At 43.4% G+C, this 17,054-nt stretch overlaps 2 protein-coding genes across 3 annotated transcripts in view; one reads left to right on the plus strand and one right to left on the minus strand.

The window, feature by feature from the left end:
• Positions 1-3,513: 3,513 nt before the first annotated feature.
• On the plus strand, positions 3,514-8,751 carry LOC108266810 (small membrane A-kinase anchor protein). 2 transcript variants are annotated; one of them, XM_017470567.3, is made up of 2 exons: positions 3,514-4,536; positions 6,160-8,751. In XM_017470567.3, the coding sequence occupies exon 2, from the start codon at positions 6,281-6,283 to the stop codon at positions 6,551-6,553; it is 273 nt and encodes a 90-aa protein (XP_017326056.1). In that variant the 5' UTR covers positions 3,514-4,536; positions 6,160-6,280; the 3' UTR covers positions 6,554-8,751. The 2 variants fall into 2 exon arrangements, with proteins under 2 accessions (XP_017326056.1, XP_053536719.1); XM_053680744.1 differs by having other exon boundaries at positions 3,514-4,464.
• A 210-nt stretch (positions 8,752-8,961) lies between these two features.
• The window catches only part of hibch (3-hydroxyisobutyryl-CoA hydrolase), a 33,288-nt gene continuing 25,195 nt past the window's right edge, over positions 8,962-17,054 (minus strand). The window contains exons 8-14 of the mRNA XM_017470566.3: positions 16,560-16,705; positions 15,410-15,496; positions 13,825-13,883; positions 13,070-13,151; positions 11,993-12,112; positions 9,545-9,578; positions 8,962-9,432 (exon numbers count right to left, since the gene is read on the minus strand). Coding sequence (XP_017326055.1) covers positions 9,317-9,432; positions 9,545-9,578; positions 11,993-12,112; positions 13,070-13,151; positions 13,825-13,883; positions 15,410-15,496; positions 16,560-16,705 — 644 coding nt within the window. The 3' untranslated portion in view covers positions 8,962-9,316. The remainder of the gene's footprint in view (positions 9,433-9,544; positions 9,579-11,992; positions 12,113-13,069; positions 13,152-13,824; positions 13,884-15,409; positions 15,497-16,559; positions 16,706-17,054) is intronic.

Below are 17,054 nucleotides of genomic sequence, written 5' to 3' on the forward strand. Positions count from 1 at the left end.
CTCTCTGTCTGTCTCGCTATCTCTCTGTGTGTCTCTCTCTCTGCTGATCACCTGCTGGGAATATTGGCCAGCAAAAGGAAATCAAACACTTCTGTAGTCAATATTTTGTACAACAAGGTGTGAGATATTTACTATATATATTTACATGTGTAGATCAAACTCGGAAGGGATTGTGGGTTGATGGTGTCGCTGTGGCATTAGTTTTCACGTCAGTACACCAAGATTATGAAGTCATCTTTTATTACATGTTTTATTAACTGGACATCACTCGCTTGTCCTTTCAGATCTTCTTGCAGTGCCACTTGGACACCAGTGCACAGTGATAATGATCTGGACAGAAACAGACAAAGGTCTCCAAGGTAGAGATGTAAAATCAGGAGAAAAATGAGATGGTGAGACAGAATGATGGAAGAGAGAGAGAGAGAGAGAGAGAGAGAGAGAGAGAGAGAGAGAGAGAGAAGAATCATGAGAAGGAAGAGAGGCAGAAGGTAAGAGATTAAGAAAGATCTCACATCCCAACCGGCAAATAAAATATGTTTTATTCTTTTAAGTCCTGAGAAAACTGTTCTGTACTTTATAAGTAAAATGTTTACCTGACAGTTTTGTAATTACTGTTCCATTTATTATTAATAATAATAATTAAAGACTGCCATCTACTGTTCATATCTGGAATTCAGGTCATTTATATCTTGTACATAAATGACTGCAGGTAATTTTTTCAATCAGTGTTCCCTTAAACATATCAATGTAAATCCATAAAATGTGATATATGTAGAATAATATATTGTTTGCTCAGTAAATGGAACTGGTGATCTGTGAAGTTACTTGAATGTGCAGTTTGGAAGCACAACTACTGCGTGTCGTGCCACCATCCCAAATAAATGGTAAATGGCGCACTTACATAGCGCTTTTATCCAAAGTGCTTTACACTGTGTCTCGTTCACCCATTCACACACACTCACACTCCAATGGTAGCAGAGCTGCCATGCAGAACTTGGGGTTCAGTGGACACTTCGACACGTGGAGTCACGTGGGCCGGGAATCGAACCGCCAACCCTACGATTAGTCGACAACCCACTCTACCACCTGATCCACAGCCTCCCCACCACTAACTCTATCTGATCTATCTAGACATCTGGCAAATTGCTTGTAAAACAGCAAGAACGATGACCGAATACCGTAATACCCAAGATTTTGTTCATCACTAGCGTTAGCGAAGTTACAGTGCCCTCCACTAATATTGGCACCCTTGGTAAATATGAGCAAAGGGGGCTGTGTAGAATTGTCTTTATTGTTTAACCTTTTGATCTTTTGTTAAAACAACTCACAAAAATACTCGGCTCTCATGGATATCAAACAATTGCAAACACTACACGGGTTTATTAAAAATAAAAATCTGCCAAATCCTGTATGGGACTGGCTAATGAATATTCTGCTGAACCGTGCACAAATTTGAAATCTAATTATAACTGGTTATAAAAACAAACTCAATTGACTATCAGCGAGTATAATGTTCTTGGTATAAACTTACAATCTGATGGATTCTGTTCCATAAATAAAGAGATGATTAAAAACCACTCCACTCCATGCTATGTCTGTTCATATTGCTTATAGCATGGGTGCCCAGTCCTGCTCCTGGAGAGCTTCTGTCCTGTAGAGTTTATCTCCAACCCCAATTAAACACACCTAAACCACCTAATCAAGGTGTTCAGGATTACTAGAAACTTCCAGGCAGGTGTGTTAGACCAGGTTGGAGTTAAACTCTGCAGGACATTGGCCCTCCAGGAGCAGGATTGGAAACACCTGGCTTATAGCAAATTAATTTTGACTTCATTGTACTTGATTATTTGTATTTCCATGTGTTTTCTACAGTAGTGGGAGATTCAGAACCGTGTTGATGGCCACACATTCCCAAAAAACAGTTTACGCTGAAGTCTCACATGCGCCTCAGTGTTTCCGCTCACCTTTTCCCAGGAGCTGCTGCTGTAATCATAAACACTCGTCCCTGTGCTCATCCCAGGACTCCTCGTCCCAATCTCCTCATCTCATACTGAACATTCTGTAAACACACCACAACAACAAGAGTGTTCTCTTTCTCTCTCTCTCTCTCTTTCTAAATAGACTTATTTATGAACGAAACTCATTTCCTTCATCGTACTCTACGCTCTCCAGAAAGTTGTAATGAAACCAGTCGCATGTGGATAATGGTGTGTTTAGATGGGGTAATTGGGTTGCAGTCAATGCTAAATGTCATTACAGTGTAATCTTCTTACTCGTGTATGAACACGTCCGAGAGGAAGGTTCATATCCTGAAGGTCTCATCGTCACCGTGATTCTGCCCTTATGTTGTTTGTAAAAAGATGGATGGCTTACGTATCAGCCTTCGAAATCACCCTCAGTCATTAGCTAATTTTGTCTGTATTTCCGGTTGCCTAGCAACAGGGTTCTCCCGACGTTCACCTCGGGTATCGTCGGTATACAATACCTTCTTATCTTAAAAGAATGAATTTGCATGTTTATCTAAAGCAGACTTCAATCTGCTTCCTAATTGGTTCATTTTGCACCAGTGTTCGGATCAAGTCCAAGGTTAGTTTGGCTAGAAACTGCATTGGACGGATTGAGGGATGGATGGATGGATGGATGGATATTATTGCTCAGAGTAGGCTATTTGTGGTTGTGCGGCATGGAATTTAGAGGAACTGCTCTGGTATGATGAACTGGAACACCGACTGCACCCCAGACCTCCTCACCCAACATCAGTGCCTGATCTCACAAAGCCCCCCAAAATTTAGTGGAAAGCCTTCTCAGAGAGTGATGTTCAACATGCCCACATGAATCTGACGGTCAGGTGTCTACAACCGTTTGCCCATATAGTGTATCTTACTGAAGCAAGTAAATACAGAGAACAGGAGAGATCTTTTCCACCCCTGCCTTCACACACACACACTTGTCCACTTTAACAGACAGGTTGATATTGTAGACAGCGAGATGCCGTCCTGCGTTTCTGGAGTTTTGGCGAACGTGTTTGAGACGAGGTCTCGAGAGCCACAGGATCGAGACATCTGACGTGTCTGAGTGGTAGAGAAAAATGATATTACAGACTTTAATGATGGAGAAAGACAGAAAAAAAGTAGTCTCAGGTAGAATTAGTACAGTTTTATAAGGAAATGAGCTGGAAGTTTTACTGAGCATCTTGCAGAACCAGCCACGGTTCTTCTGGAGACTGTCACACTCGCTTCTTATTTCTGCAGCAAAATCCAGCAGCTTTCTTTATGTTTTTTTTTATTTATTTTTTTAATCGTCTGAAAAGTGTCTCAACACTTATTATATACTGTTTTACACATTTTTCTGTAACATTTCATTTTATGCTGGAAAACTAATATTTGGGTATCTAAAATAAAACTTTTTGTACAGACTCGATAATGTAGAAGTCATAAAATAAAAATCTATTACAAAGTTTGTACTAAAAAAAACAAAACAAAACAAAAAAGGTGCATAAGACTTTTGCACAGTTCTGTATGTTCTAGAGAGTATTTAATTGGACAAACACAAGATTAGTACAAAGATGAGTCATTGAAATTTTTTAAATTGTTAAAAAAAAAAAATGTTTTACTGATAGATGGGAGGACGGTTTGTCGAAACATCAGCTGTAGCATCGCCTCCTGAGGGATATGGGAGTATCTGGAAACCAGCGGAAGGGCCTGAAAGACCTGGTTGAAGAGCTAGAGAAGAGCAGATTTTAGCTCTGGGTAAGGAGAAAGGAGATGTTTTGGGGTTAAAGGAGTGAAATGTTGTTGAGCGGTGGTACCCGTAGCGGACCTATGGGCACCAGAGGAGGTGCGACATGCAATAATGCTATAGCGTGTCAAAATCTATTTAAAATGTGTAAAGTGTACTTTCGTATTAGTCTTCTAATCATTACAAACAATAATGGACCTATACAAAAACAAACAAACAAAAAAAAGCTCTAAAACACCAGCTTTGATTTCAGGGCCACTTTAAGGGTCAAATACTCGATCTGACCGCCAGATGGCGACATCAACAAAAAATAAAAGGTCATAACTTTAACCATGAAATGACCATGAGATCTGCAATAACCTACTTTCAGACTGCGCCTCGGTAATGTTGGTTGGGGATAAAGATTCCCGAGCAGCCGGAGAGAAGAGCGCTTACAGCAAACAAACTAAACAAAAACTAAACAAGAAAATCCAGACATATGCAGATGTGTTCAGTGAGGGACTGACTGGAGGGAGTGCGACATTTCGTGGTTCTGTGTAATAACCCGATTGGGTTACAGGGATGAACTTTGGAGACTCGGATAAGTCCGTGAGATCAGAGCTGAGCTGCGTGCTGCTTTCCCTTTCTTATTCTGCACATCTGCACAGCTTCACATCTGGACTGAGAGAGAGAGAGAGAGAGAGAGAGAGAGAGAGAGAGAGAGAGAGAGAGAGAGAGGAACCTGAGGTGAGACAAGAAGACTGAGATTTCTATGCATCTGTAATCTGGGTTCTTTTTCCAGCAGGATTATGTCAAGAGGTAGGTGCTTCCTTCACACACCCACAGTCTCCAGGACATCACTGACTTCATGGTGTTATTATTATTATTATTATTATTATTATTATTATTATTATTATTAAGCTTTGTCACGACCTTGATATGCCTGACATCATCACGCTTTTAACGTGACACACGTTATAGTAATGATTAATGAACACGTGTAGAGCTGTAACGTGCACCTCAGTCTACCTGTTACCTTTTTTGGGGGGGGCGGGCGGGGGCGAAGGCGGTGGTCAAAGTGCTTCCGCGCGCGCTGTTCAGATTTCTGACGTCCCTGTGTTAGTGTGTATCAGGGATCGGGCTGATCACGTGTCACAGGAACAAAACATGTCCTTGTGCTGGTGACTATCATTGGGGTGACGTATATTTGACCCACAATCATAATAACAACAACAACAACAACAATAATAGACACCCTTTTGTAATTGAAAATGTGTGTGTATATATATATACACACACACACATTTTTTTAGTTATCCCCCTTTTCTTCATTTCATCAGTTACTGTTTTCTTTATTTCAGCCATTGATAATAGTTCTAATTGCAAATGGCAATTGAAAAATATATCTACAGGACCGACGCGCAAGAATCGACACGTACAGAAAGGTTAAAAACTTACACTGAAAACGCTATTAATGTAAAACTCTTCGAATGAAAAGATGATGTCGGCGTGCCAGGATTACGGGAATGAACGACACGTGCTTTTTTATTTATTTATTTTTTTTAAAATCAGTTCATTAGTTACGGTTAATGTGGAAGATCGTGGAGACAAGTTAGTTCTTATTCTCGTAGGAACCGCTATTTATAGCAGCTATAAACAGTCGTTCCGTCACCAGCTGCTCTTTTTCCGTTCTCTTGAAGTTAATTAGACAAAAACAACGACAACATCCGAAAAACACGATGCGTGAACTCTTTACAGGGGCGTACGGTGGTTTATTGTTTAACACGTTTGCCTTGCACCTCCAGGGTCGGGGGTTCGATACCTGCCTCTGCCCTGTGTGCACGGAGTTCGCATGTTCTCCGAGGGTTTCCTCCGGGTACTCCGGTTTCCTCCCCTCGTCCAAAGACGAGCATTGTGGACGTGCGTGAAACTGTGCCTTGCGATGGGTTGGCACCCCGGCCATGATATCCCTCCTCGCCTTGTGCCGGAAGTCCCCATGATCCGGTCTAGGATAAACAGGATGGATAGATGGACGGATGTCTCCTTACAGAAAATGTCCCGATATCGATGTTTACACACGTTTTTTTTAAAAACTGCATGTAGTGCCGTGCAAATCCCTGTGAACGAGCTGTTACTATAGTAACGATAACATATTAAAGAATTCATCGTATTCGCCGGTAGCGGCGCATAATTAACCAGGTGAACATCTGTTTTGGAAACGTGTCAGTGTAGCATGTTCTGTTAAATACGTCTGTGTAGTCAGGACTAGCTCTAGTCCTCTCTGTTCACGAACAAAACACTGGATACGAAAAGGCCAGAACCTTCAGTACACGCTAATAAATAACCACCTTCGACTAGAGATGCTGTCAGAACGTGTATTTATCTAGTCGAGTAAAGATCAGCGACATAAATCACTGATGCTCTTCCATCTTCTCCTGGCAGGGAGATCAGAAGTCGTCCATGAGTGAGCTGTGCCTCATCACCTGGTCACCGGCTGAACTTCGCCGTCCACTGCCGTCCTCTTGATTTTCCTCTTTCAAACCAATGCAACATTTTGCGGATCATGGGATGCATCAAATCCAAGTGCAACAAGCCCACGCAGAACTCCAGCACGGTGGAGAAGGTGGACGGCGGGCCTGGGAAGAAGCGAGAGGAGAAGGCTTTCCTGGTGTATTCGGAAGCGGCGCCGGACCGGGACACGGCGCAGGTCAACCCGGTCCTTCTGGACTACGCACAGAGACTCTCGGAGGAGATCGTGGCTCGGGCCGTGCAGCAGTGGGCCGAGGTGGACAGCCGCTACAGTGACATCCCGTACATCGAGTGTGACTTGCCTTGAAGGCCACTACATCACGTGTGCTTTTCCCAAGGTCCAGAAGCACAGCTTGGCCTGATGAAGGCCAGTGATGTGAATGCAGTGTTGCTGCACCATGTGAATGCAGAAGAAATTTGATGTTTGGATACCTTTTGTAAGTGTATAACGTTTGTGTGGGAAGGAGCACTGTGGCAGCATTGAGGCTTTTCCGTCTGTAAAAGCACAAAAGTACAAAAAGAAAGTGCTAGCAAAGCATTAGTACGCCTCGGAAGGTTTTGATTTTCCCCTTAATCACTGAGACGTGTCATATCCATAGCCTGAATTTGTACAGGGCAAGCCAAGAGCAATGTCCAGAGACCAAAATGGCATCGATCCCAGAGATGCTATAAATAAGCCCAGACCGTGATCCCTGCGTTTGCTCGGCTCGACATGCCCCCCCAGTGTTCACATTGCTGTGGGAAATTCGAAAGCCGTGTCGTGTCGTTACGGCGGTCTTATAAGATTACTTGTTAAACTGTACGAGATCCCAAGGAAATGGCCGTATTCTTTAACAGACCGCGTGATAACGTGTCAAGGTTACGGCGTGACCGGCGGTTAAATTAAAGTAAATAAAAGTTCTGCTTACGTCGTCAATCGGACATTTTTGAAAGTGAGCTTGAGGATATTTTTCTATCCGCTAACATGGTTTGTTTGTGTTTCGTCATCGCGACTAGCGCAGTTTGTTGTAGCCGTCCCGTACATTTTTGTGTCGTCCTACGCCTGTATGGATTTCAGACGAGCGTCTCTGCAGCGCCTCAATGGCATTAAATCTGAGAGCGCTTCAAATCGTGCATTCTAAGACCACCTCACAACCAAAGAATTTGTTTTCTTTTAACGCGCTGCACGAAGTGGAGCGCGTTTTTAAACATGGCTACATGCCAAATTTTGTCCATAGGTCTTTTTTTTGTGCTTGTTGAAGTTACTAGCCAGCCGGGCAACTACAAAAGCTAACATCGCGGACGTTAAATGTATTCGTCCACTGAAATAAATCACGTGTACTGTAGACATAGGTAGCCGCGTTTCCACCAACATTCCGGAACCTCTCGGGGGGAATTAAAAAGATTCCTGGACGAGTTCCTGCTTAGCATTTTTATTTTTAACGTGCTCTTCAAGTCCATCGCGACCTTTCGGGAGTGTCCTGACCCAGCCATGAGAATGCTTTCTATTGGTTCTCCTTTTGTCAGAGAAGTTCTTAAATGCTATCTCAAAAAAATATCTAATAATATAATCTAAAAAGTATGACCATTTTTGGAAGATATTTTGCTAAAACGTCCCCTACAGTATATTTGGAGTCTTTTGAGACACCCTGTACATGCATCTAATATTAACCAAGTCAAACATTCACTTTTAGATTTGTGGGTGGGAGAAGGGGGTGGAGCTTCCAACTTGGCGTCGGTTAATATCGGAGCGTTCAAAACACCTACGCAACTGTCAATCGTTCCAGATTCTAAATATAATTACAGCACTATTTTATTTCATTTCCTCTAACTTTACATTATTAATGCTTTATCGCTCTATGCTACATGTACCTAGCCAAATTCTTAGCCTCGGTAACACGCTAGTTCATACATCGCATCGTCCGCGTTCTCGTGATTTTGCGTTTGGCTTCAGATTACGAGGTACAAAAATCGCAAACTGCTATCTAAACCCACCGTAAAATGGGTTTCCTCAGAAAGTCCAGAGTTTCTGAAATGGTTCTCTGTGGTGGAAGTGCACTTGTGGACAGGATGAAATTTTGAAAATCATGTAAAGTGTGTGTTCTGTACCGATATGACGTGAGATAATCGGCTCATTAGGATCAGAGAAGGCAAGTCTTTTTCAGTCATGCAGCTCAAAAACATACCATCCTCACGTCAGAGGGATTTATGCCGGTTTTCAAAGAGCTACGTTTGACTGACGGAACTAGTCTGTAGGTACTGGATAGTACTAACTAAACTGCTGACCACGTGAGACCTTTAACGAGTGGTAACAAGCACAATCCGCCCTGTCGTGTGGGCATTTAGACCACTGATGTGAGCTCTACAAGCGTATAACCAAATCGTTTAACTGACGCCCCTTTAAACCCAGCTGTCTACATCAACCTTAAGTGTTGCCACAGAATTCTGGAGACGTTTAAAAATGTTTATACAGTGCGACACCTCGATGGAATCTAATGGAATAATAAACGTGGAGATGAAGTGTTAGCTTGTTTGGATCAAGAGGAGATCTTTGAGCATCAGCAAATCCATTTCACACTGGATAATCTCCAGCTGCACTCACATCCTTAACACTATTTCTTATATTTAATCCAGACCACCGACTGGGAAGGAACGTCCCCAGTGGGAAGAACAACCTTTACTTCCAAATGAAGTTTAATGCAAGCTGAAAAACAAACGAAAACAAACGAAGCGTCATGAATGTATTATGTTATTTACTGATTTGAGTAATTATGCACACAGAATGATCAGTAGTCAATTTGAATGCAACTGTCAGTTGTGTAATAAATAAAAATGAAAAAAAAAAGAGATTTTTTTTTTTTTTGTCGAGCCACTTCATACTGCCATAAATCCACTGGAGCCGAAGTGGTCACGGCTGATTTGTCTGGAGGACGTAAAGCACAGCGTGGTGTGGAGAAGATGAACACGGCATTTCAAGTAAGATTTCAGCCTAATAACCGAATGTTGAATCTTAAAGAAAGCAGGTCAGTATGTCTGCTCAGATTTTTGCCTGAACTACGGATCTATAGAGGATTCTTTCTGCTTGCAGCGTTTACAGTTTGAGATCTTTGTCTCCCAGAGAAGCGAAGCTGTCCTCGATACGTTGCTCCGAGACTTCAGCTAGCGTCGCCGGTTTCCACTTAGGACTCTGATCTTTATCGATTAACACTGCAAACAGAACAGAGGGACAAAAGTGTCCAGGATGAAACGATCCTATAAATAAAATTCAATCTGTCTTTTTCAATTCGCAGAAAAAAATATATATATATGTATATCTTACCAGCTCTCACACCTTCGTAGAAATCATGTCCTCTCTGCAGAAAACGAGCACAAAACAACAGCACATGAAAACGTTTCTACAAATAATAACCGATTAAAAAGGGAACGGTTTGAAAAGTTTAATTAGTAGGTTGACAACAAAATGACCCGTTTTTAATGTTTAAAGAGTATGAAAGTCTCGTTTGCTATGAGAAAAGCGTGACGTCGTCGTCGCGAGAAAAGTGTCTCGTAAGTGCGAGGAAAGTGTGATGCTGTCGCTGCGAGAAACGTCTCTGGGAGTACTCGCGAGAAAAGGGTCTGGGAGTACTCGCGAGAAAAGGGTCTGGGAGTACTCGCGAGAAAAGGGTCTGGGAGTAGTCGCGAGAAAAGGGTCTGGGAGTACTCGCGAGAAAAGGGTCTGGGAGTACTCGCGAGAAAAGCGTCTGGGAGTAGTCGCTAGAAAAGGGTCTACGAATAGTCGCTAGAAAAGCGTCTCGGAATCGTCGCAAGAAAGGTTTCTCGTAAGCGCGAGGAAAGTGTGACGCTGTCGCTGTGAGAAACGTCTTGGAGTAGTCACGAGAAAAGGGTCTGGGAGTACTCGCTAGAAAAGGGTCTGGGAGTAGTCCCGAGAAAAGGGTCTGAGAGTACTCGCTAGAAAAGGGTCTGGGAGTAGTCGCTAGAAATGGGTCTGGGAGTAGTCGCTAGAAATGGGTCTGGGAGTAGTCGCGAGAAAAGGGTCTGGGAGTAGTCGCTAGAAATGGGTCTGGGAGTAGTCGCTAGAAATGGGTCTGGGAGTAGTCGCGAGAAAAGGGTCTGGGAGTAGTCGCGAGAAAAGGGTCTGAGAGTACTCGCTAGAAAAGGGTCTGGGAGTAGTCGCGAGAAAAGGATCTGGTAGTAGTCGCGAGAAAAGTGTCTGGGAGTAGTCGCGAGAAAAGGGTCTGGGAGTAGTCGCGAGAAAAGGGTCTGAGAGTACTCGCTAGAAAAGGGTCTGGGAGTAGTCGCTAGAAAAGGGTCTGGGAGTAGTCGCGAGAAAAGGGTCTGAGAGTACTTGCTAGAAAAGGGTCTGGGAGTAGTCGCTAGAAAAGGGTCTGGGAGTAGTCGCTAGAAAAGGGTCTGGGAGTAGTCGCTAGAAAAGGGTCTGGGAGTAGTCGCTAGAAAAGGGTCTGGGAGTAGTCGCGAGAAAAGGGTCTGAGAGTACTCGCTAGAAAAGGGTCTGAGAGTACTCGCTAGAAAAGGGTCTGGGAGTAGTCGCGAGAAAAGGGTCTGAGAGTACTCGCTAGAAAAGGGTCTGGGAGTAGTCGCTAGAAAAGGGTCTGGGAGTAGTCGCGAGAAAAGGGTCTGGGAGTAGTCGCGAGAAAAGGGTCTGGGAGTAGTCACTAGAAATGGGTCTGGGAGTAGTCGCGAGAAAAGGGTCTGAGAGTACTCGCTAGAAAAGGGTCTGGGAGTAGTCGCTAGAAAAGGGTCTGGGAGTAGTCGCGAGAAAAGGGTCTGGGAGTAGTCACTAGAAATGGGTCTGGGAGTAGTCGCGAGAAAAGGGTCTGAGAGTACTTGCTAGAAAAGGGTCTGGGAGTAGTCGCGAGAAAAGGGTCTGAGAGTACTTGCTAGAAAAGGGTCTGGGAGTAGTCACGAGAAAAGTGTCTGGGAGTAGTCGCGAGAAAAGGGTCTGGGAGTAGTCACTAGAAATGGGTCTGGGAGTAGTCGCGAGAAAAGGGTCTGGGAGTACTCGCTAGAAAAGGGTCTGGGAGTAGTCGCTAGAAAAGGGTCTGGGAGTAGTCGCTAGAAAAGGGTCTGGGAGTAGTCGCTAGAAAAGGGTCTGGGAGTAGTCGCTAGAAAAGGGTCTGGGAGTAGTCGCGAGAAAAGGGTCTGAGAGTACTCGCTAGAAAAGGGTCTGGGAGTAGTCGCGAGAAAAGTGTCTGGGAGTAGTCGCGAGAAAAGGGTCTGGTAGTAGTCACGAGAAAAGTGTCTGGGAGTACTCGCGAGAAAAGGGTCTACGAATAGTCACTAGAAAAGGGTCTGGGAGTAGTCGCGAGAAAAGGGTCTGGGAGTAGTCGCGAGAAAAGGGTCTGGGAGTAGTCGCGAGAAATGGGTCTGGGAGTAGTTCTGAGAAAAGGGTCTACGAGCAGTTGCTAGAAAAGTGTCTCGGAATCGTCGCGAGAAAAGGGTCTATGAGTAGTCGCGAGAAAAGCGTCTCCAAGTCGTCGTCACGGAAAAAAAGCGTCTCCTAGTCGTCGCGAGAAAAGTGTTCCGTTAGTGCATCTTATTAAAAAAAGCATTGTGTTATTAGTAAACATCTCATCATTAGTAAATACTTCGTTATTACGAGCAAACCCTTGTTATCGATAAACATCTTGTTATTATGAGAAAAGGATCTCTTTACGCAAAAAAAACCTGGTCATTACATCTAAATACCTCGTCATCGCGCAAAAAACAGAACGAATACAGCGTGACTTGAGCAGAAGCTGTGACGTACCATACAGGCCTGGCAGAGTCTGTACTCCATCACCAACACTTCCTGCAGGCTCAGACCGGCTCCGGCCTGCAGCTGTCTGAACGTCAGCTTCAGTGACGTCGGGGACATCTTCAACAAGGTCTACATCACAACACATTGACCCAAAAAACAAACAAACCTGAAGAGCACATTCTTTAGGTTAGGGGTTCACAAACTTTTTACAGCCAGTCATTTATTTAACTATAAAAATAACTTCCAATATAAATTTTTTCAAATATCAGTTATTTAAACGTACATAATATTTTGTCTATAATATTGAAGACTGCCCGTGCTCTCTGGGTGGGAGGGGCATACTCCGTCTCCCCTTGTCAATCACAGCAACACTAGCCAATCACACGCGTCCGTGAGCTCATGTATGCAGAAAAGGGCGGATAGCGGATTAACACAGTGCGATTCGTTGTCTTATTTACAAAATACTGCTGTTATTGCATTGTATTGTTTATTTGAGCATTTCTTTAAGCTCTTGCGTATGTGCTTTGTACATTTCTTCTACACTATATGGCCAAAAGTATGTGCACCCCTATGCGGCTCTTCCTCAAACTGTTGCCACAAAACTGGAAGCACACACTCGTACAGAATATCTTTGTACGCTGTAGCATTACAATTTCCCTTCACTGGAACTAAGATGTGTACAAGAATGTTCCAGCATGACAACGTGCACCATGAAGCCAGCTCTGTGAAGGCATGATTTTTCAAGGTTGGAGTGGAAGAACTCGAGGAGGAACCCCACTGAAGACCTTTGGGATGAACTGGAACGCCGACTGCACCCCAGACCTGCTCGCCTAACATCAGTCCCTGACCTCACTAATGCTTCTGTGGCTGAATGAACACAAAGCCCTACGGCCACGCCCCAAAATCTAGTGGAACGCCTTCTCTGAAGAGTGGAGGTACTGTGCAGTGATGCTGTTGTGATCACTGTGTTAAACACCGACCCATTTCTGCTTGCTCAGCTTGTACATGTTCCGCTAAACACACACTTTGTCCACTTTCTTACATATTAGTTAGTAGAGCATTAGGTGCGTGTCCATAAACACACACCTCCACCTGCTTCTGTGCAAACGCAGACTGATCCTTCTGCAGCTTCTCCAGGATCTCCTCCACGCTGCTGCCTTCAAACAGCCTGTAATGCAGGAGAAGCACTGAGGACAACAGCAGCAGGTCGACGCTCTCGTACACGCAGCATGAAGAACGACACGTCTGAGTCAAACGGGTAAACATGGAGTTTATTTGCTCGTTAGTTAATATTTTGTTCGGTCAAACCTCCAGGATTCATTTTATCGCACTACCGGCAATCTGTCGTCTGATTACTGCTGATAATTTTGGTCCTTTGATCAGGAGTGGCGCTGAATTTTATGACTGTTCCCATTGTGTGTCCTGGTTTGAACTGTTTTGTCCTGGGGTGTGTGTGTGTGTGAAACGCAAACTAGAAACTAGAGATGAAAATCCATATATGGAAATAAAAGTAACTGATTGGATGTCTCGAAACACCTTACATTGGAAAGAGGGCGTGTCTCTAAGTCCATATATGGAAATAAGAGTGCCGTGAATGTGGCATGTGAATGTGGGGGTGTGTGTTAACCTAACGTTAACGTTTCCAGAACATTTCCACGTTATCATAGAGCTGAGAGTTTCATATCATGTGGGTTTCCATTTATAAACATGGACTCTTTTTACATTACTTTGAAAATGTGGTTTTATTCTATTTTTAAAAGAGAGAGAGCGAGAGAAAGAAAGAGAGAGAGAGAAAGGAAGAGAGAGAGAGAGAGAGAGAGAGAGAGACGGTGTAACTTTACCTGTCAATGGCTTCTGTGTGCTGCTGCAGCACAAACGGCTTCTCGGCGTCCAGTCTGCTCTGTGGACACCAGACAACAATTCTTCTGCTCTTTTACGTTCTAAACAACACGATTCGTTTAAGACGCAAAACACAAACACCACAATAATTCCTCTTAGTATTTTGTCTTCTAGGAGACACGTAACTATCTAATTTAGCATCTGAAGGACAGTACTAAATGATCATTAAAATTATTAATAATAATTTACACTGATCACCCTGTTCAAAAGTTTACACCCCGCTGGCTCTTAATGTATCGTGTTACCTTCTTGAGCATCAGTGAACGTTTGCACCTATTTGTAATAGTCGTGTACGAGTCCCTCGGTCGTCCTCGGTGTGAAAAGATGGGTCTCGAGATCATATAGCCGCTGTTGGAAAGAGCTCAAATATGCAGTAGATGCTGGAAAAGCAAAGAATGTGCAGGACCTGGAGCATTTTTCTGAAGAACAGTATGTGGTTTAACTGCTCTGGACAAACAAGGGACTCGTGAACAACTCTCACAAAACATAAACACTCATGGATCATCCAGGTATCGACACACGGTATTAATAATCGAGGGTATGTAAACTTTTGAACGGGTAATTTGGACAAATTCAGTTATCATCTTGTCTTGTGGACTTTATGTAAACATCTGTTATGTGAAATAGATTATTCAGGACAGGACTAAATAAACTCCACCATGGGATTTTTATGATGCGTCATATTTTGTTAACAATATTAAGATTTAGCAGATTCTGAAAGGGGTATGCAAACTTTTGATCACAACTGTAATATTAGATACGTTTTTAAACGGCTTTCTGCCTTCTGTAAATTCACGTTTCTCTGAGTTTCCACTAACTCTGTATGACTGACTATTTTCCTACAACAGCATGACCCAGTGTTTTATTCCTTACATAAAAACGAGGATGCACATAAGCAGTTATATCTCATCTCTGTCTGGCTGAGCGTGAGAGTTTTGGTGAACTCTTTTCCCTACAAGTGTTCCAGATGAAAAATAGAGGAAATGTATTAATAATCTAACGAATACTTAGATATTTACAGGCACGCAAAGAGACGACGCTCCTCAAGAGTGTCAAATAAGCTCAGAAATATGGTAAATTATGTTAAAAATATGCATTAAAAGTGTGCGTTTCAGGAAGGTTCCGAGCGTTACTCTGAAGTGTGTGTGTGGGCAGAACAATGTGGTGCGTCTCAATGCTAATGTGCGTTTCCCCCTGACAAACATTCCAGGAAAGGCGCATGACATCAGAGCTGTTTATGAGACTCCAGCTCTGTCTCACACACACACACACACACACACACACACACAGAAATGCGGGGCACTAAGCATCATAAACTCAAGAGATAAACTGGGTAGCATTACACTGAACCTCGGATAATCCACAGCGTGTTAGTTAATAAAACCTCGCTACCATCACGATGTGTACAGAGGACACGCTGAATGCAGCACATGTACACAAACACGCCTAAAACACTCGGGTGGAGAAGCTGCGCGTGTTCGTTTGATCTGTTTGGGAAGCAAACAAAACAAGCCTCTGATCCCTCACCTGCTCCTGATAAGAGTCGAGGACCGCAGCCACGTCGCCGGCCGACGGAGACTTCAGACCCACCAGATCCTTCTCCAGAGCCGAGATCTGCCAGAAGAGAGAAGATTTAGCATACACTGCACTCTTTCTCCATTTACTCGCCATTTTCTCTATAATCCTGTGCAAGCTTTCTGCCTTTTATGACGTTTTGTGGGTGTGGCTCAATGGAAAGCAGCTATACTTATGTACATCTGATCAGGATTTACACACCACTTGTCTAAAAGGCTCAAACAGAACCAAATATGACGGCTTACTGCTTATATAACGCCGTGCTGGACTGGCGGATAACGGCCACACGTGTACAAGATATTTGAGGACGTCTGTGGCGCTGCCTGAGCCTGCACATGCTCCTTAAATTTGGCACAAAGTGAACATAAAAACAAAATACATGTCTTTCATGCACAGCACATCCTTTTAAAGGATAATATACCTGTTAAGCTAGGTTTGGCTTGGTTATTAGTTAACAGAGCACTTTATTATACATTATATTCATATATAGTGGATATAAAATTTTACACACCCCTGTTAAAATCGCAGGTTTCTGTGATGTAAAATATGACCTTTTTTTCCCACCTTTAATGTGAAAGAGCAACCGACAAAATCGACAAATAAAAAAGAAACATAAGGGAGGGGGACAATAAACATACTGATATGTATATGCTTATAGAGCAGATATCTCAGCAGGTTGTGGTTAATAAATGAGAAGAGAGGTGAGGAGTGGAGAAGTAGTGTTTGAAATCTTGATGATATAAACATGAAAAAACTATGAATGCTGAGTTGATGTTTTTTTTTGTTTTTTTTAAATCTCGCTCTGTACTTTGGGTCTCCTGCTAGCTTCCTGTCCTTGGCCTGGACGTGGGTGTTGTCCTACACACCACTCTGTCTCTCTGTGGAGGTGCCAGAACGTCAGCATTAACATTGGCACCCTGGGTGCATGGCCTGGGTTTCTGTGCCAGGACTCAGCTGCCGTCTGCAGCTCCTCCCACTTCCTGCTGATTGGCTAGAGAAAATGTTGACTCAGTAACTCTGCCTACTCCCTGTCCTCATCTGCCCTCTAGAAAAGCATCAGTTTTCTTTACTAACTACGATCAAGTCCACAATCAAGTCGTACCTTCTCTGACTGGACGAAGTGTGTGGCGACTCCAGACCTCTGCACGTCTCGACCCTTGAGCCGAAACCCTGTCAGGGCGAGGAACAGTCCTAGCTTTCCCTGGAGCCTCGGCAGGAAGTAGCCGCCTCCGACATCGGGGAATAATCCTGTAACAACCAACCACAGAGTGAGCAAAGAGATGGGGGTGGGGCCTGATAATTTGTAACACAGTAGCTATTCCATATAGACTTGCACTTTTTAACTACTCTGATATTATGTCAAATATAATGTCCAACAGCGCCCTCTAGATGTATAAAGATTGCTGGGAGGCAAAGGTTTTATGGATTATTTGAAAAAATAAACCAAAAACCCAACAAACCATAATGTGCGTTATAAAATATAACACTATATATAACATTAAGAGGCTGAGCACTTTTTACCTCCACCACTTAGTGACGGAGGTAGACCAGAAGCCATTTGAACCATCAAGAGATGAGATCAAATTCAATTCAATTT

The sequence above is a fragment of the Ictalurus punctatus genome, chromosome 6, assembly GCF_001660625.3.
Source record: "Ictalurus punctatus breed USDA103 chromosome 6, Coco_2.0, whole genome shotgun sequence".
Lineage (NCBI taxonomy): Eukaryota > Metazoa > Chordata > Actinopteri > Siluriformes > Ictaluridae > Ictalurus > Ictalurus punctatus.